This window comes from Seriola aureovittata, chromosome 15 (assembly GCF_021018895.1).
Source record: "Seriola aureovittata isolate HTS-2021-v1 ecotype China chromosome 15, ASM2101889v1, whole genome shotgun sequence".
NCBI lineage: Eukaryota > Metazoa > Chordata > Actinopteri > Carangiformes > Carangidae > Seriola > Seriola aureovittata.
Window position 1 is genome coordinate 21359049 of NC_079378.1, and position 25979 is coordinate 21385027.

The following is a 25979-nucleotide window of genomic DNA, read 5'->3' on the forward strand; positions in this document are numbered from 1 at the left end:
TATCAGAGCCAGGCAGACATGTGTAGGATTGTTTGGCCTTGGTGGAGGTATGCACTCTCATTTATTTGAAAACTGACTCAGACTTCCTCTGATCTTTGAGACTAAAGTGTATATTCAAAATACTGGATTTAAATATCTGTGAATATAAATATGAATATTTAACAGTATTTCGGATCTATACAACCAGACATGCCAATCATCACAAACATTGCTGTATGTGAAATACTTTGTTTTTAATTTCAATATTGGTATTGGCCAAAAAAATCCAGTTGTGGTCAGGCTCTTATCCTTTTCATGAGTCTTTTCTTACTCTCAAAAAAGACTCTGATGTTTTTTATAATCGTCACTGATGATCTGTACTGATGATTAACATGCAGCACAGTGATGACCATGCACTGCAATGATGATAAACAGGATAGCTAATCTTTGCTGTACCTAACTGATGGCCATTAGAGTAGAGATCAGCCTACAGTAAAGTGTTGTACCTGTCCGCAAGGAAGGCCTTTTTCTGTGTTTTATTAAAAAGGTCTCAAGTCCATCACATCTTGTATTTAACTTATTGTTGAAATTATTGGTCTTAGTATTAGTAGTAGTAGCGGTAGAATGCCACACATCATTTTTCCCAGGAAACAGAAAAAGCAGTTTCTGTTACTTCATAATAATAATTGTAAACTACAAACATACGGTGTCAGTGAAAGTGATTGTTCCTGTTGTCTGCGTCCTGATCTGTTCATCTTTTTGTCTGTTTAGTAATAACCTTTCAGGTAGGCTCAAAGTGCAGCCACTCACTTAATTGCACAGTTAGTATTTTGCCAGACCCTTCTCTTCCTCCGCGATGAAGGCTGCACATCTTTATGAGTTAAAATAGCCATGGAAAAAATACTGAGTCACCTGCTGCTGGATTCACTTACCGTATCTTTTCTTCCGTTGGTTTAAGCTTGTAATAAGAAACACAGGTCTCTCTACATGAGAAACCGAACACAGACACCAACTGATCAGTCACATGATAAATGTTTCTGCTGTGTTCCATAAACAACCAGTGATATCACTGGTATCACTGGTCTCATGGATCTCAGTGACACCTTCATGTTATCTAAATAGCTGCAGAGTCTTCCAGCTGTTGCTTCAAAATCAGCTCCTCGTCAAGGTTTTGAGGTAAATTTTTGCTCTACCGGATTTGCCACAACCCAACTCTTCAGACCTGTAACATTAGTTTCAGGTTTTCCTTTTTCCAGCTTTGAAATAACATCTTCAACAGTCTCTAGACATACTAGATTTTTTTAGCCATGTTAGCAGCATGGATGAAGGGATGGTAAAGTTGGCACAGACTAAAATGTCTATTTGAGTGACTGCCATGAAATTTAGTACAGTCATTCATTGTTGACTTTTCTTCTAGTGTCATCATGAGGTCGACTGTTTTGTCTCAAGACCTACTGGATGAATTGCATTGAATTTGGCATTAATGTCGATGGTGCCCAGACAATGTGTCCTAATCACTTTGGTGGTCCTCTGACTTTTTCTGTTGCACCGTCATTAGGTCAGAATTTCGATTTGTCCAGTACTTTGATTTTATGACCAAATACCTGCAAAACTAATGGCATTCCCATCAGCATTGTCACATTGTCATCACACATTGACGTTGGCCTCACAGAGCTATAGCATGGCCTTAAATTTAATCTTGTTTTGGTGTGTTAAGTGTTAGCGGTGGAACACCAGCATGATCAATGTACAGTGGTCACGTTGGTTATTTTAAAAGTTAACTGATTCTTTTAAACAATGATCCTTCTCACAAGTGTCCATCCATCCATCTGTCCCTCCTTCCTCCACCCATGCAGGCTGGTGTCTGGTGTTTATGGGCCTCCTCAGCAGGCAGAGTTGTTTAACGAGGGCAGAGGGACAGTGTGGCACTAATTGCTGTGTGTGATTTATACCAGGCTGGGACCAGGCAGGAGCACAGGCAGACGATGGTACTTTGAGAGCAGATGCTTCGCCCAATATTTACTTAACCCTCCACTGGCGGGCCTGGCACTAGTACCACTGATGATATGTCTGTGGGGAGTCGTTCCACTGCTGACTGTTTTGTATAGCAGCAGAGCTGGGGCCATGTTTGGGGATTCGCTCAAAGTGGGAGTGTGAGCCGTATGGGAAGGTAGATTGGAGCAATTAGAGGGAGGAATATGATTGGTCTCCTGATAATTTGGCTGTCCAGGAGGAATTGTTGCTAGGTGATATAATCACAACATGTTTTCAAAATAGAAGGATCTATTTTTCTAGTAGGTTTTATTTTGGTAACTGGGTTCTTGCAAGGACCTAAATGCTAAATATATTAAAAAATATATAACAGAAACATGGATGAACAGAAGAGTCCTTAATGTTGATTAGTAGCACGTTGAGTGTGGTTCTATATTGAGCAACATGATTTGTACAGTGCTCACTCTTCTGTCATGTGTTAGCAGTGATGGACACGTCCATCCCACGCCTGTCTGCCTGGCTCATCTGGAGTGATGGTCTGAGATGTCTCAGGGTTTGCATCCGCAACTCAATTGATCACACCTCAAAGAAATTAGCAGCAAAAGGTGTCAAAGACTGTTTCTGAAATAGATCAGTTTAAGAAGTTAAACATCTACGTCTTAACACTTTGAATGAGCTGAATGATCATTTAAACTTTAGAGAACCAAACAGTGGATCATCTTTAGCCCACAAACAGCCACATGCCAGACCAAGATGATGGAGGGAAAAGAGGGTATAAAATAAAGGAAGAGCCTGATTCTGTCTCCACAGCAACATTGATTGATATTCTTCAGGTGGAGCAGCTGTCAAGCGGCCTGACCACTGCAAGCTAATGCTCTGCGGGGAGAAGGGGGAGGGAGGACGAGGAAGGAGGAAGGGGGAGGAGGGAAGGGAAACACCAAGGGAAAGGCAAGAGATGAAAAGCAAGGAGACAGAGGGGACAGCGACAAAAGAGGAGAAAAGGGAAGGAAGGGAGATGAAATTGAAAAGCGTTGATTTTTTTTTATTGTGATTTTAAGCTATTGTGGGAAAGGAGGAGGCTGCTGTGAGAATTTGATTACATGTAGTCGAGTCATCTTGTAAACGAGGGGTGTGTCTCCATCCTGTCCACTCGAGATGTAAAGGGAATAAACGGTGTGTGGAGTCAGGTTGTTAAAGACTTCTTACTGAAATTAGTTCAGTTCTGATTCCTTAGTAAAAATGGGATATTTACCTCCTTTTTTGAACATGGTCAATATGGTGATGTTTATTTCCTTGCACATTTTTTATGTTATTGTGAGATATCACTTTGGTTTCATGCAGCACTTAAACTCCTAAATGTACTGCAATGTGACAGTTTTTTAATCAGATGCCACATAATAATGGTACATTTTGTGGCATAAAAAACCTAACAAAACCCATTGGTCTCCGAATCATCCTTGAAAAACCATATAATTCAAATAATCTGCATCACACTTTAGTGATCATGTGTAAATGTACAAGTGTGTCAGTGTGCAGGCTCCGCTTGGGCCTAAATATCCAGCTGGACTAATAAATGAATGTAGGTCTTGGCGAAACGACCTTCTAATCTAATTGTTGCTACGGCACATTGTGAAACCTTTACGAGCAAGTGGGTAAAAAGCCAGTCCTGCTGAGTATCTACCCGCAGGCCTCAGTCTTCTCTTTGTCCTCATGGAGAAACACGTTTGTTTAGTCAACTTAAAAGAAGACTCAGATTAAGCATTTAGTCAGTTTACATCAGCACCCATAATTACTCCAACATGTATACAGAATTATAATGTGCCAACAAGTCCTTATAAATACTGTGTGTTTTTGTGACAATAAGTTTTATCTTCATTAGCAGCTAAATCAAGCGGCAGTTTGTATAAACAGCCTTAATCAGCTTGATAATCAGCTGTTATGAAGTGGTGAAGAGATGCCGATTTATTCTCCCTCCTCTCTGTCTCTCTGCGTCTTTCTCTGAGTGTGGAGTGTACAATATATAAGCATTTCTTTTAGTGAAATGAAACACATTTACTAAATCACATCATAAATCTTTATTCCAGCGTTGCACTGATAGACACTGAAGTTTTACCAATAGGTTATGTTTTTTAAGTTTTGTGAAGTCAGAAATGACTAGAGGGGAAACAAAGGTGATATTTTATTATTATTTTAAGGTGGTCAGTGAAATCAAAGTGAATTCGAGTGTCTGTGTCACTTAGAGGGACTTCCATTTGTCAAGATTCACCAGTGCTGGATTGTAACTGAGTACATGTACTCAAGTACTGTACTTAATCACTGTTCTGGGGTACTTGTATTTTACTTGAGTATTTTAATTTCCTGCTATGCTGTACAGTACTTCTACACTAAAATAACCCACCCAGCTGTATATAACACAGCTAGAATCAGCTCCACCTTGGCCAGCTGCAACATTAAAATTCTGTTTTCACATTAATGTAATAATAATAATCCAGTAGAACAGTAAATAATACTGTAATTCTGACAGAGACATTTGTTTTATTTTATTTTATTTATATTATTTAATCTTTATTTAATCAGGCAATCTCATTAAGATTAAGATCTCTTATCCAAGGGAGAAAGAAACGATCACAAAAACACAATCAACAGAACATCTGGGCCTACACAAGAAACTAAGAAACAATGAATTAATCTATTAATGTAATATGTTTGACAAGGGGTCATTTTGCATAATGAAAACTTTTACTTTTGATACTTGAAGTTATTTTTACTTAGAATACGTCTGTACTTTTAGTCAAATACTATTTGAATGCAAGACTTTTACTTATGTTTTTTCTACATTTTATTATTGCAACTTTTACTTAAGTAAAGAATTTGTTTGTTTGTTCAACCGCTGCAAATAAATAGTCTACATCTAATCTTGATTACACACTGTGCTGGTTCATTATACCCATTTACAAGAAGGCTATAGAATAAGAGATTTTTTATGATTTCACTTGTTTCCAATATATTTTCTTATGGTTTTAATGAACGAGCCAATAGTTTGAAGTAAATCACTGCATTTGGAGATCAGACTAATGTGACGTGATTGAAGAAAACCTTAAAACAGTCTGATTTGCACTGGAGATTAGTCACATTATCTCGCTCCATTGGCGGAGTCTGACCGTCTCTTTATGGAAAATATGGTTTTACAGACTGAATACTGGAGTAAATGTCATGTCAAGATGTAGTTTGTGCAGTGTTGTAGATGCAGGCTGTAGCTGGCGGCCATGATCACACAGGGTGACTCATTAGAGAGCAGCACTCTGTCTCTTCACTTCCTTCAACATAATCACTGTAATGTGGTTTGCAGTCTTTTCATTTATAGACTTTCATACCCACAGCATGTCACAGTAGTTGTAACCTGTCAGGATTTCTTTGTTGAATTCTAGACTAGTTCCATTAGTAAGAGAGGGAACAGTTTGCTCCATTAATAGATCAGTACTGTCAGTGTAATACAGAGGAAGACATGTCTCTCAATTTTCCTTTCAATGTTGAAATTTTCTTTAAATGACTTCTGATGTTTAATTTTATCAGTATCTATCTATACCTCTGTCTTTCTAACTCTTTCATTAAGTGTATAAACAGCCCTGATTTCCATTGCTGCATTTGTTTAACTGTGTAAATGCACTGAAACCAGTTGTTATGTTTGGCTTGCTTTTTGTCTGTGGCTCAGTTGTGTAGTTCAGCACCATGGAGAGCTCCATTCAACACATCTATAAGGAGCTCCCTTCATTCTGAAACTGGAGATTCGAAACCAGAACATTTGCTTCACAGATAGTCTCTTCTTTTTTTTAAACAGTGCAACTTGAATAGTTCTCAGTTTCATATCAACACATTTTGTAGCTCTTTAGGGTCTGTTTTCCTACCACTTAAATGTAACAAAAAGTCAAAAGTAAAAGATTACAAACTTTTCTTTACTGTAGTATATTTCTAACAGTTAATTTGGGATTTAATTTCACCACCTGTGAAGTTTTTGGGAAAGAATGTGAGGCACGGCTGTAGGTTTGGTTTTAGGGTTGGTAGGCTCTTGTGTTGTGCACACAAAGAGCATTTGCTTACATGAGTGCAAGTCTCATATGGGTGAGTGATGGTGTTAGTTTAATATATATTATGGCTACACATGTTATTAATGTGAGTTACATGAGTTGTGAGACTTGTTTTCCCACATCTCACCACTCTATTAAAGCGGCCTACTTTTTTACAGCAAAAGCACAAACCGGCAACTCTGCAGAGCTTACCAGTTTAGCCTATATAGAGTTAAAATGACAAAATCATTTGAGATCATCACAATATTCGTAGGGACAAAACATTGGTAGGAACATGTCCCTGCTGTCCACACCCAAATCTACACCTGTGATGTGGGGATCAAGTCATCAAGTGCAAAACTTTCTCAGTAAAGAAAAAATAGTTTTTTTTTTCTCCACAGCTGGGATCAAAGTTTCTATCTGTGTCAGTCTTTATCAAACAGTGACCACACATGCATCGTCTTGCTACAACTTCCTTCTGTTCTCTTTCTCTCCCTCCTCTCTATACCTTCATCTTTCTCCTGTCACTCCATCTTTCCCTCCCCTCCCTGGTGTGGCTCCTGAATATTTAATAAGTCTGAATTACCAAGGCCCTCAACAGTAATGACGAGAAAATCAGACAATTAAAGCAGAAGGGCTCCAGCTTTAAGTCTCACCTCCCCCAGAGGAGGCAGAGATTATTTAAAGTGGCACACTGTTTGATTATCTAATCCTCCTCTTGCCCCCTCTGCTTCACTCACAGAGCGGCATCGCCTGCTCCACTTGCCACTGCAAATTACCATGAAACACCAATGAGCGCTGTGTTTAAGTCCTTTTCCATAAGCGGGAATGTGGTGCCATGAAGTCTCAGGGGAAGGGCACCGTGGGAGTAACTCTTTTACACTCAGGTTATCACAGTTTAGCGAGGGCTCGAAGGCTCGTCGTGTTCTCACTCAGGAAATGTAATTAATGATCATGTTGTGATCTGCACATTTACATGAAAACCGCATTACTTTGCATTGAAAATGGCCTTTGTGAAGAGGATGTTGGTTGCTGTTTTTTCCTCAGTCCTCAGCTTTCATCAGGCCTGAGTGAACGGGGGAACAAAATAGTGAGAGAACATTGTATGGGACCCAACAAGATAACCCTGACTTGGTGCTTTGCTCATTGAAGTGAAAAGCTGCAGGGCTGGAAACAGGCTCAACTCTTTCTTGCTCCCAAAACAAAGCCTGTTTTGTTGGGGGTTTGGCGATAAGTAGAATTGTTGTCAGCTTGACTTATTATCCAGACAAAGTGACGGATTGTGATTGAGTAGATAGTAATAGCTTCCTTAATGCTTGCCAGTGCAGCACACACACACACACATACACACAGAGGTTCTCACAGACAGAGATGAATATTCATGATTATACAGCTGAGGCTCAACACTGGCTCATTTAGTGCTGGCCAGAGAGAGGCCAATGATAGCATTGTAAACACACAACCATCAGGGGTTTAATAGCTCAACTCCAGTGCTGGCTAATTACACCACACATGCAGCCACACACACACACACACACACACACACACACACACACAGCAGATAGAGACACACAGGCACAGATTTGAAAGCTATTGTGATGAGATTTCCCTCCTCAGTTTTGACTTCGGCAGACAAAGATTTGTCTGATAGAAAAAAGTGCTCACGCAGCTGCCTCAAAACAGTCTAGAGGAGAATAGAGACATCCTGTCATAGTATGTCAGTGTCTGCCAAATGAATCCTGTACAAATAAAGTCCATTCTTACTCTGTCCATTGTTTGATTCTGTTTATATTTGATGAGATAGAGTTTCCGTGGTTTGTCTGCACAGCCAGTTGTGCCTGCAGTCTGAATAACGTAAGAACACTAATTTACACTGGACAAAGCTGTTGATAATGGCCACCACTGTTGCTCTCATACTAAGTTGACATGACAGGTGTTCAAATATGTTATTTCCCAGTTAAATAAAGTCAAAGGAAACTGCAAACTCACATTCAATATATCCAACAAAATAATTTAGCAGGAACTTAGCAGTACTGTTTGAGATAATTACAAAATGAACAGCTATCATAACATTGTGTTTCACAGAGATCTCAGATGTCTTGTGGAACATCACTCTGAACACAGAGAGGATCTAAAATCTCTCTTCCTTCTAACACGACAGAGGAATGTGGGGCAACCATGAGGCCAAGCGCCTCAGGGTTTAAGCTTCCCTGTTGCCTCCTGATTTGAATATCGTTCAACGTCCATTTGCATCTAGTTTTAATAGCGGTTTATTCAGTCAAGCATAAGATGACATCTTTATCTGTGGTTGACATATGAGGCTGTTAGCCTCAGGCTAGCATGTGTCTAGTTAATGAGCAAAGGGATGCTGCTGCTGATTAGGAGCGGCAATAAAAATGCACAGCTTCCAACTCTGACTCAACTCTGGAGCAAGCAGATACTGTAGGTTGCTCAGATAGGCTGCTTCAGGTTTGTAGTCCAGCTGTGATGAGAAATTAGGGCAGGTGCTGGGTTTGTGTGTGTTTTCCGGCACTCCTGTTAAACTTCTTAGGTTCCAAATGTGCTTCAAATTCTTCATGGAGAAGAGATTTAATCTTTTTTTTCATGTCGTTCTTAAATGTCTGTGTGATGTTTTATGGCACATTATATTACACAATGTTGAGCATAGTCTGGTTTATCTCATCTCCTTGACTGGATCAGTAGCAGCTTGTCTGAAAAGTGGAGACATAAACCTTTACAAGTCATTGTTATTTTGTGGGGAAAAAAAACCCTTTCCTAAAGCCCAACCTGACATCTTCAAATGCCTTATGTTGACTGAGCCAAGATTCAGTTTTCACAGAGGACAAAGAAAAGCAGTGATTCCTTAGATATGAAATGCTAGAACTGGAGGATGTTTGACATCTTTACTGGATAAATGACTTAAATGATTAATTTGTCCTCAAAATTACTGGTGAGTAATTTTTGATAATCAACTAGTAGATTAATCAATTGATTCAGTTTAAACTTCCCATCTGCACACTGCATTTTTGTGGTCAGGCACTTTTTGGGATGGTTTTAAGTACCTGTGTTATAATGAAGTTGTGATCATTTATATGTGCTTTTAAATATTTGTTGTTTTTGCAGACTCTGTTTAAGAATGGAGTCTAAAGGGGTAAATCATATTTCCTTGGATGGGAGCTACAAACATTCAGGAAATTAACCAAGAAAATCCCACAGTGAACCTCTGCATGCATAAACAGATAAGATACTCACAACTTTCATTATCTTATTTATATAGCTCAACATTTACCTAAGAAAGGTTTTAAAGTCTGTGCAGCATGCAACATTCTTTGAAAGTGAAAAGAACAACAGTAAAATTAAAATACAGAAAATCTAAATTATGATTGCAAACATACATGAACAATAAATAGGACGATCAGTAAAATTTCCATAAATCAAAATATCACTTTTAAGATTCAAGATTTTGCCTCAAGAATCTTTGTAGGAGCTGTTCTTGCACATATATGAGGCACTGCCACATTAACTGGACCGTATACATTTACAGCACTAGGAATATTGCTTGCTAAGTGAATGGTGGCCAGTATGTTGCCATGGCAACCACAGCAGCTGTCAGCGTGGCTCCTGTAAGAATGACAAATGATTTTTATTAGAGGGGCTCTAAATTGGTGGGATCCCCCTCTCCATAGAGATGCTTATCCCAGCCTGATCAAACTGGAGTCACTCTGCCAATAACTCTGACCAGGCCTAATTACAACACCGGCCCTCCTGGGCTCATCATACACTCATTATTACTCACAGACTACACTAGCAATTCTGGCGCCAGACAGTGTGTGACATTCTCATAGTGGGAAACAGTGAGGCGTCGCATATGGTAATATGATGGTTGCAGTTACAGATTATTAACAAGGCGGGGCTCACTAAATTTTCATTTCACTTAATAGGAATTAAATTGACTTAAATGGAGAGATGCAATAATTCATTTTGTACATTTGTAACATAAAGAAATCATCTTAATCCATCTTCCACCAGTCAGCTGTGTTTGTAGTTATCACAATAATAAAAAATAAAAAAATCTGTGTGTAAATTGTATCTTTGTTGTTTGGTTGATGTGTGTGCATCAATCTATTAGTTTTGCCAAAGGTGTTGCAACTGTGCAACACCTTTGGCAAACTCATCTAATCACCTCAGTAATGATATTCTCCAAACACACACTCTGTCTTATGGCGTATTGATTAATGACGATCCTTCAACACATATCTGACTTACATCTCCAATTATTGGGTTCAAGCTAAATTACCTTCTGAGAAACAAAAGCTCACACACATAACCACCCAACACACACTCAAGAACATTTATTAAAATCAGTTCTAGATGCAGATGGCTGATGGCTTGTTAGTGAGCAGCTGCAGCGTGGATTATCTTTTCTTTTTCTTTTTTTTGTGAAGCTGGATGACTTTTAGTGGACAAGGTTATGGTGACACTGTAGGGCCCCAGCTGTCTCCAGGGACCACACTCCACTCACTAATACACTCCAAGACAGTTGCACAGTGGGGACACTGCCAGCAGAGTGATGAGGAAGCAATTTTTATCTGCATTGTTTAGCTGACTCCATGGGTTTCCTATAAGTGGCATCCAGACTGTTACTGTTGGTGTTGATAGTGAGACAATTCAAAGTTCTTCAGCCAGAGGAGAGCAGGTTTGATGTTCAAGGTCACTATAGGTGGAACTACAACAACATTTTCTATTGTTAAAATGATGTACTGCAAAAGGGAAAACAGTATGTTATTGTGTTTCACAGTCACAGTGTCTTAACATTGTGTTATATATATATATATAGTATAAACAATCACTAAACCTTTTAGGTTTGATTTTGATTTGAAGACAGACAGACACACAGAGGTATGGGGTTCCTGTTCAGATCTGTCAGACAGACAGGGCTGACATTTTTTTTTGATAATTGCTCTGCCTAACCATGATCTGAATTAGCATATGAAAGTTGTGTCAGTTTTTTTCCTTTACTGGGAGCGCATAGCTGTAAGCTAATTTGTAAGTCATTTTAGATGACAGAGAGTGGTTGTATCCCAGAGGTGCTTTTTCCCTCTTGATCTTTTATTTTCTCTCTCACTCCCTCTCTCCTGCTTGCTCCCGCTTCTCTACCTCCTCCCATTTCATCTTTCCTCCACTCATGTCTCAATTATCAAATATTGAAATGGCTCAGGGAGCCAAGGTAACTCTCAGTGTCTCTCTCACATGTGTCAGGGCAGATGGTCGCCCAGCAAGGATAGGTCAAAGTGCTCAGCTATGTCACCATGTGTCATTGTGTTCCACCTCATCGGAAATCCTTCTCTCTTAGTCCTTGTGACATGTTAACCTGTGTGTCTAGTGATGACACATCCACACAAGTGCAAACTGCCCTCAGTGAAAAGTGTAACCGCAGCATAATATGGGCATAATTTAGCCTTTTCTTACTGTTTCTATTATGTCTCACAAACAATTTAGGTTTCAGTGGAAAAACTGCAAAGCCTCCCAATTTGAATGAACAAAGAGTCTACTTGCAGGCTCAGTGTGGCTTATATGGGGATTAATTGAAGCTATTGAGTGTGGATCCACAGAAAGGGACTTGTGTTTGTAGCACCGTTGATGCCAAAGCAGCTGGGTGGGCCGAGGAAGGGAAGAGGACACGACTGATAGTCCAGCAAGCCACCTGGGGTGAAGTGGAGCCACAGTTTCAGAAATATACACTAATATATCCAGGTGTGGACACAAACACGTGTTCATATGTCTAGTATGCACTCTCTCTCACTCACACACACACACACACATACACACTGCAAGAACAGTGCGGGCTGTCTCTCAGGCGGTGTTAGTATGCAGTAGGTGGAGCAGAGTGGAGCAGAGAAAAGCATAGTGGAGCGCCTTCGATCGTTATTATTGACCATTCCTCCATGCAGCTGTATGCAGCATAAACACATTCACACTCACTTGCATGCACACTTGTATAGAAATGCATACCGTATGTTCACACACACAAAAACGTTTAATATACAAACACACAAGCCAGTGGGATTTGAGATAACTGCAGTGGTTCATGCGTACACAGAAATGCCCTCAGTGTAAAGGACATGCACATACAGTGCAGCACTGTAGGCCTGCAGCTCTGTGGGAGACAATCACTTCTGTTTGTTGGTAGGGAGAATTAACATTAACATTTCTGTTTTAAATGAATACCAACCACAACCACCTGCAGTTCTCATTGCAGTGTAAAAATATGCACCATCTGAAAAATGCTTTACTCATTTATACATGTGTTAATTTACCTCCTACTGTGTTTACAAACTGTACCCTGCAGAATCTACTGATATCAGAACTCTTACCACTGGCAACCTTTCTAAAAGGTAAAAACTCAACATGTATAATTTCACAGCACTTTCCCTGGTACATGTTTTCCTGAAGTCAGGAAGAAACAGGAGTGCAGAAGTTCAGGGTTCAGACACTCGGTGATGATTTACAGTATCTGTACAGCGGAAGCAGGATCATAAACAGCACCAAGACTATTACCTCTACTTATAGTTTCTTGAGGGAGTAGATACCAAAAGTGTGAAAATTATTGTGAAAAAAGCGGTTGAAGTGATTTTTGCGAACACCACATCACATCAGTACATGTGGTCAGTGGGAGACTATATTTAAACCTATGTGTAATGTGTTCATAGATCAAACATATACGTAAGAGCCTGTAAGTGAGAAATTCAATAAAGAGCCAGTTTGCTTCACTGGCAGACAAGAGACAACCACACACTCGCACATGTAAACACGTGTGAGTGTGAGTGTGTGTCAACGCACATTGAAAACACAGGCGTACTCCCCTCTCCCACCCCTGGCCTTTTGTTACAGTGACAGGCAGTCTGTTCTAATGAAAGCTCCTCTCATTCATAAGCCTGCCTTGTCAACTTTTGATGCCAGGCAACTTTCAGAGGGAAAGAAGGGGAAGAAGACAGAAAGAGGAGGAAAGGAAAGACAGGAGAGACAGCTTGCATCTTTCTTTCCTTTGATATCTGCTTTCGCTGAATTGTTCCTTTCCGCGAACGTGAATCGCAACCAGTGAAATTCAAATTTGATAATATTTCCTGTCTTGTCTCTGTGTTAAGTGATTAAGGACTACAGACACACACATATGGGTGTGTGCTACCTCCCCTGTCCCCCTCGTTTTACCGCTGGTTGTCTGTCACACATGAGAGCATCTCAACCACAAGCTGAAAAAAACCCTTCAGGATATCAAATCCATGGTCTCTCATTTCTAACTAGGTCAACACTTGCTCACAATAGCATCCTCAATACCCTCCTCTGTGAATTCCTCCCTCTCCTTCTCTGTTTCCTCCCCCCATTTCTCTTTGTCCGTTCAGTCATCCCTTTCTTATTGCGCCATGACTGTAATCTGTAAATATGTTGGAAGTCCTTTTTTGCCCGTAGTTGACTCCATCCACTGTCTGCAACCGAAGACTTCTTGTGATACTCAAAACATAAATGTAGAAGTCAGATCTGACCAAATGTAAAGATCATAGGCTGCATAAGATTAGCCTCTTTCCATTATTTTAGCATGCACTCTGCACAGGCCTGTAAAAACAGTATTAATCTGTGCAGGATAAATAGCAGGACTAAATGAGAGTAATTCAACAGCCCATAAAGTCTGCATTATGATAGCTCTCCCAATATTGCCAGAATCCCCCACCACTCCGCGTCCCCATTTGATCCCCATCTCAGATAGGCTTCTCCATCACCGGTGACATGAAATACCCCACCAGCCACCAGCTACAGCACAAATCACTCTTCATAAACACTGACTACCTCTCTCTACTTCCATGTGTTCACACAAATTAGCATAACATTAGCATGATATTAGCACAGCCGACCTGCGCAGCCATGCCTTATCAAAGTGCTCTGTGATCCCTAGCTCCCTGCGCTTTAGTCTGGAGCTGAGAGAGAGAAAGGGAAACCGAAAGAGAGAGAGAGAGAGAGAGAGAGAGACAGAGAGTTTCCCCAAGAGAGAAAGAGAGAGAGAGGAGAGCGATGAGCTACATGATAACGAGCTGTGTTACACTGCTACACAACACACAGCCTTGTCACAGCGCCTCAGAGCTGTGCTGAGCTAAATGGGCTGCAGCAGATGTTTGGTGACTACAATCACACAGCGCTGCGTACCTCACTTGACTTGCAAATATTTGCTAAGAGACTTCAATATTGGATTTGCTGTATTTTCTTCTTTTAGAATGTGTAAGGTAGTGATTGTAGTGCATAAAAATGAACACACACACACACACACACATCACATTTTCTCCCCGCAGCATTCTGTAGGATATAATTTGATATAAAATGCTTGCCATCTCCTGTGATGAAATCCAGATAATATTGATCCTTTGTTTGTTCCTTTCAGGTGTCACACACAGTGTGTCATCAATTTTTCATCCATTTTTTTGTCTTCAGAATGTGTATAGTTGTGTTAATTCTGTTTTACAAAAGTGAAAATCCACACTGCACTTGATTATTTCTTTTTGTAAAACTCTTGTTGCTCCAGACTGTTAATCTAAGTGGGGATCAGTGAATGATGAGGATATGATGGATTCAGCAGTCTATTGAGAATAGGCACTCTGAAAGACGTGTGTTTTGCAGTTGCGCACTACAGATGGCTTTTCCAGACTTTTCAACGTTATACTGACTGACCAGTTGCAATATACAGTACTTACAGGTCACATAAAGGTGTAATATTTGGTATTGATTGGCCATGAGTGTCCATGTCATTTTAAAATGTTGGTTTTATTGTCTCATTAAGTCCTGCACTGTAACTGTTGAAACGTACATCAGTAATGTGCTGTAACTTCATACGTTTTATTTATCTATTTATTTCCAGTGTCTCGGTTTCTCATCACATCCACTGGAGCCCTGTATATCCTGGATGTGCAAATGGAAGACGGGCTGTACAACTACAGGTGTATGACACGGCATCGATACACAGGAGAGACCCGGCAGAGCAATAGTGCCCGCCTCATTGTTTCAGGTAAGACAAACACCAGAATATCCAGTATTATAGAAGTTCATGAAGGTTCTTTACTATATACTTAAAAAGAATTAAGAAATGGTATAAACATGGAAAAGGACATCATCAATTTATTCTTTAATCTGTAATCAAAACCAGTCTACCTACATGATATGCAATGAAACCTTGTTCTGCTTTTTGTGTTTCACTTTTTAGTTTAACTGTTGATTTTGGTTTGTTTCAAAACTGTTTTGCGCAAAGTGACAGAGGAACATATGGAAATAAATTCATGCTGGTAAAAAAGATCTAGCTAATGTGAATAGAATAGAGAGTGACAGGAAAAAAACACATGAATTAAAGAGAGGATGACATGCGATAAAGGTCATCAGAGCTGTGCCAACACAGAAAAGGCCCTCCCTTACCTTAAACCATTTAAAGGGACACTCTACCAATTTGAATCATAAAGCTCAGTTTACTTGTCATGAGGAGTTTTTCTCAACCTCTGAAAACAATTGCTTTCTGTCTTTTGTGGCTTTGAACATAGTGTGGCGTTTGAAAACCATAGGAATTTTCAAGGCAGGGAAGGTCTTTGCAAAAGATGCTTGTGAGTTGCATTATGGGTGCTGTAGGATCTAGTGTTTTTGGAGCTTGAACGATACTTAGCACTAAAAGTCAAGCTATCTGAGCCTCTGCAGCTTCAATATCAACCTTTTTTATTGTGAGTCTCTCAACAGCAGTGCTGTCCCTTACCAAACCTTTATAAATGATTCCCTATCCCCCTCCCCGTGCAGATCCCTCCAACTCAGCGCCCCACATCCTGGACAGCTTCGGGCGTCGTGAGGTGATGGCATCTCATCGAGTGGAGTTGCCCTGCAAAGCCTCCGGTCACCCCGCACCCAAATACCGCTGGCTGAAGGACAACCGGCCGCTGGAGCCCGACACGCGCTTCAGACAGAGTGTGACAGGCCTGCTGATAGAGAGAGCCCAGTCCAGTGACACGGGGACGTATGTGTGTGAGGTGTGGAATGGCTACGGCAATGCTGAGGTGGTTGGCAGGCTGCAGGTAAAAGGTCAGTACCCGTGGGGCTGTCGTTAAGTCATTGGGGTTGATCTGTATCTGTGGTGTGATGCCTCAAAACAGGGGAAAACAGGGAAGTTGTAGATACTCCTTCAGATTTTTAAGGTGCTACAGGTAACATATTTAACCCTTCAATGGCAATATGATTATGATACTTTGGTAATACTACTAGAACAAATAAGAACAAATATTTTCTTCTTCTGTTAAAAGCAGCCACTGAACTGTCTATCCTACAGAGCCCCTGAAGGTCGTGGTGAGTCCACGGAAGGTGAAGGGCAGTGTGGGAAGCCAGGTGTCACTGTCCTGCAGCGTCACTGGCTCCGAGGAGTACCAGCTGTCCTGGTACCGCAACGGAGAGCTCATCTACCCCAGTAACAGCGTCCGCATGACAGGCCAGAACAGGGAGAACCTGGTCATGGCTGGTATGGCCAAGAGCGATGGAGGAGCCTATCAGTGTTTCGCCAGACATGGCAAGATGTCGGCCCAGGACTTCGTTCAAGTCATACTGGAAGGTCAGAATTCGCAGTGTTCTGAGAGGAGATATATTTTTAGATGGATTAGCATGCGTTCTCTCTTTGTTTTGTGTGTACAGGTGTTTGTGTGCATGCATGTGAATGCAAACTGCATGTTTGTGTGTTCATGCTCTCATGCAGGCTGTGCATGTGGTATTGAGTGCTGCAGTACAGCTGAGGCCCAGCCCATTTTATTAGATTTTCTGAAAGAGGCATGCATGCTGTTACATGAGCTGCAGTTGCTGCAGTGTCTGCCTCCCATGACCACAACAATATAAGGAGAATATTGATAATCAATGATGTTGGGGAGCCAGAAAAAGGAGCTGTATTAATCTTCTTTCTACTCTGATTCTGCTTTTTATACCACAGACAAGCATGTATGCAGCCAAAACCAAATCAATCTGGATTTATAAAGGACTTTTTTCTTTTTCTTTAGATATACTTCAGATATGCTTTTGCTTTTATGAGAGTAATCAGTGTAGAAAAATAAAATGTACATTTCCATGTGAATCTCCTTCCACTGTCCAGATGGTACACCCAAGATTCTGGCTTCATTCAGCGAGAAGGTCTACAACATCAACGAATTTGTGTCGCTGTCGTGCACGGTGAAGGGAACACCAGAGCCACGGGTTACATGGACTCTGGATGACGAGCCAGTGGTACGAGACAGCCGCCACCGCATCTCCCACTACACCAACGCTGAAGGCCACGTGGTCAGCCATCTGAACATCAGCCAGACCCAGGTCCCTGACGGAGGGGTGTATCGCTGTATCTGCAACAACTCGGCCGGGACAGTTTCCTACCAGGCGCGAATAAACGTAAGAGGTGCTTGTCAGATCAACTCTTCCAACACACCATCACATATACACATCAACATGTCTTGATTTATTCTTCTTTGGTACATTTTAATTGGCTATTTAAAGCACATGGATGTGCAGATGTTGAAGGAATGCCTGACTAAGTTTGTCAAGACATTTGAGTTTTTAGACGTCAGATGTTGTTGCTAGTTTCTCTGTAGCTTTGGTCTGTTTCCTCTTGCTCAGAATAGGGCTGGTACCTCTGCAGCCTCCTGTAGTGGCTCCTCCCTCCATTAGTCACTGGTGTCAACATTAACTTTTCTCATGCCCCGCTTCCTACCCAACACCTGCTGATAGCTTTATATTGGGACACCATTAGGATGACTTAATGTTAGCTCCAGCGTATGACTGTAGTGCAATCTGCTCTCTACAGGGACACGGTTGGCTGGATTGCTGTTGTCATGTAGCAGTAATACAGGGGCACTCAAGCTTTCTATGCATGGTGCACTACCGTTAGCATTGCTATATTGCAGAGAGGGAGGGGTACTTTCTGTACACTGATTGGTTTAATTTGATTGTGTTCATTCTTGCATGTTGTGAGGCTAAATAGGGCGATCCTCTAGCCCTTAAGCGAGGGTCCGTGAATGCCGAATGCAGCCAAGCAATGAAGATAAATCTCCACAGGTGCCATTGCAGAGAAAATGTAATGACTGTTTCTCACATCGTTGGCTTCTTAATCGTGCTAAAGAGAGTAGCAACCTAGGATATGCTTGTGCTCAAAGTACACTACAGAGCCTAGTTAAACTGTCTCTGCAATGCTTTAAAGAGAAACCTAATAGTCCATTTCCCTGATAGACACTGAGCTATGGAAGCCTATTGGTTATTCTGTTGGTTTTTCACAAGCGTGAGAGAAAGCCAGCAACATAAGTAATGGTTTTGAATAATAGCTTCATGAGTGTAGAAAAGGAACAGTCCACTCTAATGCTTGTCAGAGGCGAAAGGTAATATTCAGTGCAAGCTCAGACTGGAGGGCCCGTGAGTCCCTGGTTTGACAAGGCAAAAAGAAAATTTGATATGAAGGAAAACAAAACAGAATGGTGAGGATTTCCTTTTTTGAGTTGCCTAGACACTTTTCCTTAAGTGACTACAAGGACGCTTAATCAGGCAGTCTGACGCTTCTAAATAAATCTCGGTAATGTTTCTGTTTGTTACTTTGTTAAACTTTGTGGTGTCTTGAAAACACACACAACACAGCACAGCTATCTTTTATACCACCCCCCCGCCTCAAAATCATTTTAAGAGAGTTGTCTCTCCAATGTGTCCTTCAAGGGCCTGCCAGCATCAGACCAATGAAAAACCTCACTGCCATCGCTGGGCGGGACATGTACATCCACTGCCGTGTCATTGGCTACCCATACTACTCCATCAAGTGGTACAAGGACTCCAATTTGCTGCCGTACAACCACCGGCAGCGGGCCTTCGAGAACAACGGAACCCTAAAGCTGTTTGACGTGCAGAAGGACGTGGACGAAGGAGAGTATACGTGCAATGTGCTGGTGCAGCCTCAGCTCTCCACACACCAGAGTGTCTACGTTACTGTGAAAGGTATGAACCCCAGTCTGATCCGTCTTCAGTTACAGTAACTGACTCATAATAAGCCTGGGTCCTACATTCAGAAAAATAGCATGAGATTTAGTTGCTGTAGCTGTGTGTAATCTCAGGTGCTCCATCATGATTATTACCAATCGCAAATGTCAAGTAAGCAGCTTAGGCCATTTATTTGAGATGGGGTATGACACACTATATTATACCCAAGTATTTGTTGAGTACATTCAGGGTAGTCCATTATGACTCTCCCAGTCTGCAGATACTAAGACAGAATCACTTTATCAGTCTGCACGCTGACCCTGATGTGTCTTTTCCATTTGGCATACATGCTGTACATCACATTTAAAAGACACATTAAAGCATCACCTTAGTATCTACCTTTGCTTGTAGCAGAAAACACAGATATGCAAAGGGATATTTGTATATCACAGCCCAGGAAAGAGAAACAGTCATGATGCTGATAGCAACACACCATCTCCATCATCCTGGCCTGCTTATCTGGAGCTCATCTGAATATGCAGTGGCACTGAGCTGAGCCAGATGATGATAACCTCAGATGGCTCTCTTTCTTCAATGACGCTGCATAATTTGAAATGTCGGATGGGCAACCCCCCCCCTTCACCACCTCTCTCTCTGTCTCTCTGGCGGGTCTTGACGTGCTAACGAGTGTGCAAGGGGGAAATCACACAGCGTAGACAAAGCTATGCCGCCATTCCGCTTCAGCTAATTTGCCTCTCAGCTGCTTAGCATTCCACCGCTGCCGAGAGGGAATCCCCAGGAGCCTATTATCCCTATTTTGTTGTGAATTAAATAAGCGCTGAAGTGCAGCTTATTCCAGTGTTATTTTAAATCATTAATTTTCCAAAGCATCTGGTTCTCACGATGGCTACAGTATCCCCAGAGAGCACAAGAGAGTGAGAGAGAATGTTATATGCATGTTGTCTGAGAGAGAACTCAGCTGCGCTACATGGTGAGAAGTAATAAAATATTTCTCTCGTCCCTGCAAAAGCACAGCATAATGTTCCAATATGGAGAAGAAGGTGATAAAGAGAGAAATGTGACTAATGCATCCCCATGGGATTGCTTTATAAAGCACCTCAGCCATGACAGAATCAGAGGCTGAGGTGCTTCTGAGACTGAAGTCATAAACCTGATGTTTGTTTATATGCACACGGGTGGCGACTGATTTGGAGAAACATTTGCTGAAATTAAACCTAAATTATGGACGTCTAACCCACAGGCCTGAGGTAAAACCCCTAAAGGGAAAATTCATTTGCACGTCTCTTCCACAGTCCCACCTACCATCCACCCATTTGAGTTCCCTCGGTTTTCCATCGGCCAGCGAGTCTTCATCCCCTGCGTGGTCATGTCTGGCGACCAACCCGTCTTCATCACCTGGCAGAAGGATGGTCGGCCGATCCCGGCCAGCCTTGGTGTCACCATAGACAACATAGACTTTACCAGCTCCCTGCGCATCTCCAATCTCACACTGATGCACAACGGCAACTACACCTGCATCGCACGCAACCAGGCTGCCGCCGTGGAGCACCAGAGCCAGCTCATTGTCCGAGGTGAGGATGGGGAAGCAAATGATGGAGGTGGGACGGAGGTGATGAGGAAAAGTTCGCAGAGATACAAGCAGAGATCCTTGTGTCGGGTGTCATTGCTGATGACAGATAAGATATTGATGATTATCAGTGTCAGATTTATTATTAACTTATTCTCTTTAAGGGCATATATGACCTAAATTTTGTACTTGACTTTTAACCCTGACTACAATAATATAACCTATGACTCTAATGGTTTCTCATCTTGCAGTTCCTCCCAAATTTGTGGTGCAGCCTAAGGACCAGGACGGCATCTATGGAAAGGCAGTGATACTAAACTGCTCAGCAGAGGGCTATCCTGTCCCCACCATCCAGTGGGAGTACTCTAAAGGTAAACACACCACATCACACACAAGAGTACACCAGGTGTGGCTATTAAATAATGAGACTGGGCTCATGTAAATCAAACCAGCATTCATCTCATTATTTAACAGCTACACATCGTTACTCACACGTTACATACTGTAGTAACACACAGCTGTTCCTGCCAGGTTTAGTGAAAGTGTTTCAGAGACTTTTAGCTGGATAACTTCGCTTCTTCTCTATCGCTAAACATGCTGAATTGTATGTTAAAATTTTTTGTCCTACAGCAAACTTATTCTCTGCGGTAGATGATTTTTTTTTTTTTTTGAATGCCAACACAACAAACATAATGTCCACAGCCTTGAGGTTGAATGCATAAAAAGTCCAAACAAGCTCTGTAAGATGAGAAACAGCAGTTGTTCCAGGAAGAGCTTTTTTTCTATTTCATTCTGCATTATCTCATTCTGGCTGGATACAGTCTCTGTGTTTCTTGAAAACAAAGGATTGTCAATGATATGAGTGTCTATTGCTGTTGAAGTTATGCTGAACAGGTTCATGTGTTTTTCATTAAAATGTTTTAGCATTTTGCATTTTTATTATCAAGGATACAAACAACACTGAACCCTGACTAATAATTTTAGTTTAGCTGTCAGCTGCATCACATTACATTCAGTGGTATGAGAAGATATGGGATTCATGCAGCCTTTGAACAATTTGTTTAAAAAATACTTAAGTTAAACTGCAAACAACACAAGCTTCTCTATGTTAATAGGTAGGACAAAAAATAGAAAAACCAACAATCAATATAATGACATCCAGTATGACGCCACATATAATTATGACCTAATTAGTAACATATAATTGCATTCACACATTAAACAGAATACAAAGATTACAAAACTTTGTGAAGGTAGAATTTATGTCAAAGCTGTTGTATTACATTTCCTTAGATTGTACAGATGTACCTTATAAAGTGGTCAGTGAGTGTGTATTGACTGTTGGTGCAATGAGTATAGATGTTGAACATGGTACTGGATAAGTTCCAATCTGTTCTTAATGCAGTCCAACAATGGGCTCCTCGTTTGCAGAAACAGGTCTTGGCATCCTGAGAGTCTGACAGTTCATACAGTAACTGGAACTCCAGCGATGAAGTTGTAACTGATTTACATTGTTTCAAAGTAACTCTAAATCCTGTTCGCAGGCCAGCCACGCCACAGGGTGTTGTAGCCACTCATCTGTAGATTCTCAGGTGTAATACCCAAAATGCATCAGAGACGCATTAAACAATCATTTTCCCCATAAATCTTTAACCTTGTCACAGTCACACAGCATGGATACCCCTGCTCAAACCCTATATGACAAAGTGTTATCTCCTAGTTGAAACCATTCTACTGAGACTAGTTGCACTAACTGAGGATCTTATAATTGCTAAATTGCATTTGGACTCCTTGAGCAGAGGTATGCCAACATGATGTGGCCTCATTGTTCTTCAGTCTTTCAGTGATTGGGTCAGGACTAGCTCTAAACTTTATCTAAACATTTCTGTGAGAATGGAGGTAAAAATAAATGTTGCCAGTGTATGTTTCCTCATGTATTAGTCTAACACTTTATAAACACTCACTTCTGTGACAGGTGCCGGCGTCCCTCAATTCAAACCCATCGCCCTCAACTCAGGCTTTCGGATCGAGGTGCTGGTCAATGGCTCTCTGCTCATCAAGCATGTGCTGGAGGAAGACAGTGGCTTCTACCTGTGTAGAGTCAGCAACGATGTCGGCGCTGATGTCAGCAAATCCATGTATCTCAATGTCAAAAGTAAGTCTCATGGGAAAATAGCACCTTTCTGAACCGAAGAAGGTGAATTTGAAACATGCATCTCAGTGTTGTCGGCTTTAGATTTCGTCTTTATTTAGGGTAATGTGTTCCCAGTGTGGTTATGCTCAGTGCTACTGGTAATATTAAAGAAAAAAATTAACACTAAGGCACAGAGGTTAAGTGAGTTGAACTGGAGTCGGCTTTGTCTGTGACAGTCGGGCCACCAGCAAGATGCCGTCATGGTGCTCGCTCTGTGCTTTCTGCCTGAGTGGATCCCACGAAAGCAACGAGCGCAGACATCGCCACCGCATCTCTTGGAGAAAGTACAGCATTTATCCGCTGTGTGGCCAAGGACTTAGCTCCCCTCCATTAAGTCCTGAATTCTGCATGCAGGCAGGAGCTGCCATGTGGAAAAGAGGGCTGAGGGATGGAGGAAAAGGGGGTTGAAAGAGGAATGGCTTATCCATGTCTGTTCCCCTCCTCCCTGTGCCTGTCTTTTCTGTTTTCTTTAGTCCGCTCCTTCCTATACTGCAGGTTGCCTCTAGTTTATACTAGCTTTATGTTGACAGGAGATACAGCCATTTTTTATGTTATAAAACCCTCTTGTTGTATGTACATTTATGTCCCTCCCTTCATGCCCATCCAATGTAAACTATATGATGAGCTGCCACTTCACACCATGAAAGCATTGGAGCTAACACCCATCATGCTCACATTACCGTATACATATGCAGCACAGCTGTGGATTCACTTTTCTCAGCTTTAATGGAGATCATAACCAACAGATGACTTTTAAGGTAATATTATTGAGATATATCCTGTCCAAACATGATTATTACATATATGAGAAGAGACATCAAGCACTTTCTTTTGTTGAGACTGAGGCATTTTAGTGATGATGTAGCTATATTTCACTTTTTTCAACAGGAACACTGCCCTCTTCAGGTTGAAAGAGCACTTAATAAACCATGAGAGTCTAATACATGATTTAATTCACCATACAGATGCTAAAAGCAGGGAGGAGGTCCACATACTTCCTCTATAGCACAAACAACCATGTCACAAATAATGTATGTCTGAATTCCACAAAGATACACTTCTGTGAGTTTGAGTTGTGTGCATGATTGTAGATTTCTGTGTGTGTGTGTGTGTGTGTGTGTGTGTTGTGTGTGTGTGTGTGTGCGCGCACGCATGTGTGTGTGCGTGTGAATGTGTGCGTGAGAGAGAGTGTGTGTGTGTGCATGTGCACATGCTTGTGTGTGTGTGTGTGTGATCTCTTCTGTGGCTGGGTGCTCATTTTGATCAGTCGCTGCTAGATGAGGCTTTTGCCCTTGTGGCTCTTATCAAGTCAGAGCAGAGTGCTCCCTGCTGAGTGTCTCACTGTCTGCCAGCCACAGCCAAATAGGCTACATGACCCCTCCTGTCTGACTCCAGCCTATCATGCTCCCTCATAGACAAACATGCACACAGACACAGACGCACCAATTCTCAGTACAGTCCCTTATTTCATTCGAGTGTTAGTCACAATTAAATATCTTTAAAAATATCCTTTTGAAGTTTTTTGTAATGCTCTGGTTTTCCCTTCAGGATGCTACCACTGATAACTTTTCCATGATTTAATAGATGCTAAAAATATGTTGCATTAACTCAAACAGCAGGTTTTCACTTCTTATAGCCTTTCAATGATGACATTTTATCCATTTATTTACATACACATCTATGTTGCTTTTCCCTTTTTTATGTCACAAAATTAAGTCTTGGCAACTCAGAAAATTAACAGTATATTGACAATATTGCAGGCAACTGAAGGCTCAGAGATAGTATTTGACTGTTGATTTGGCAAAGAAAATACAAGTCCCATTGACAGCTGTAGTGATATACCAGAGAACAAGTGGAGAAGTTCTCTGTCTTTGCACACTGCTGAGAACAATGAGCATGAATTAGCCTTTAAATTCACCAAAACCTTTTTACTGCACCAAAACTAAAGCAAACGCCTTGTGGTTAGGTATTTGTCACATTACAGTTCTCATCTAAACTAATTAGCCTACCTTATTTTAACTTAAATATTAGATTATAATGTTGCTTATCAGAGACAGAAAATGAATCAGTAACTATTTTGATATTGATTAATCATATAAGTAATTTTTAAAGCAAAACCTCTTTTTTAAAACCAAACATTCTCTGATTGCAGCTTCTTTAGTTTTAGGATTTACTGTTTTTTTAAATTGGTAGATTGGTTGAAGTAGTCGCTTGGACTCTGACATTTTATACACCAAACAGTTAATCAGCAGAATAATTGATAATGAAAATAATTATTAGTTGCAGGCTTCCTGCATATCCTATGATATCTCATGTCAGCTTAGTTTGTGCACATTTCTGAGATATTTTACAATGACTGTCATATTATTTTGCCACTTTTCCCTCATATGCAGACTATGTGGAAATAAAGACTTACTGTGTGTGGTGCAGAAAAACACCACCTGAAACCCTCCACTCTCTTTAGGTGTAGTCATTCAGTGGAGGAAACTGCATCTGTATTGTAACTATCTCTGTCTCACAGAATTTAGGACCAGGTTTCACTGGTGTCACAGTTTTGTATATTAAGCAGATCACTGATGACACACACTACAAGATCTGATTATTGATCATCTCTTCATGTATTTCAGGCGTTTTGTGTCTGTGTGTGTGTGTGTTTGTGTGCGCACGTGCTTGCGGGCGTGCGTGCGTGTGCGTGTGTGTCAGCAGTCCCTCAGGGGCATGCTCTGCTCCTGAAGTGTCAGGCTGTTGTTGTGATAGTTGTGCTGTCCTGATTTGTGTCCCTTCTCTGTAGTAACCCCAATTTCCATGGGTGCCAGGGGAGCCATACCTCATCTTATCTCCCCTGTGTGTGTGTGTGTGTGTGTGTGTGTGTGTGTGTGTGTGTGTGTGTGTGTGTGTGTGTGTGTGTGTGTGTGTGTGTGTGTGTGTGTGTGTGTGCGTGCGTGTGCGTGTGCGTGCGCGTGCATCAGTGTGCAGACAATGAGCTCATTAACCCTTAAAGCCTCTCCGTAAGCTTAATAGGTACAGTGTTGAGCTTGTGCAGTGCACTATACCGTCTGAGGCTGTAATACTCGGTGATGTCGGACACTGTGATGTTCTGTACACTCTGTGCTGTTTTTATGTTGTTTATCCAGGCCAGCCTACACCACTTGAGTGGTGG

General features: G+C 41.3%; 1 protein-coding gene across 3 annotated transcripts in view; it reads left to right on the forward strand.

Annotated features, from left to right (window-relative positions):
* dscama (Down syndrome cell adhesion molecule a) overlaps window positions 1-25979 on the forward strand; it is a 91163-nt gene that overhangs the window by 41878 nt on the left and 23306 nt on the right. For all 3 annotated transcript variants that reach the window (XM_056397295.1, XM_056397293.1, XM_056397294.1), the window contains exons 4-11: window positions 14938-15084; window positions 15855-16133; window positions 16378-16653; window positions 17182-17478; window positions 18780-19055; window positions 20351-20629; window positions 20877-20996; window positions 22601-22780. In XM_056397295.1, the coding sequence (XP_056253270.1) occupies window positions 14938-15084; window positions 15855-16133; window positions 16378-16653; window positions 17182-17478; window positions 18780-19055; window positions 20351-20629; window positions 20877-20996; window positions 22601-22780 (1854 nt within the window). The remainder of the gene's footprint in view (window positions 1-14937; window positions 15085-15854; window positions 16134-16377; window positions 16654-17181; window positions 17479-18779; window positions 19056-20350; window positions 20630-20876; window positions 20997-22600; window positions 22781-25979) is intronic.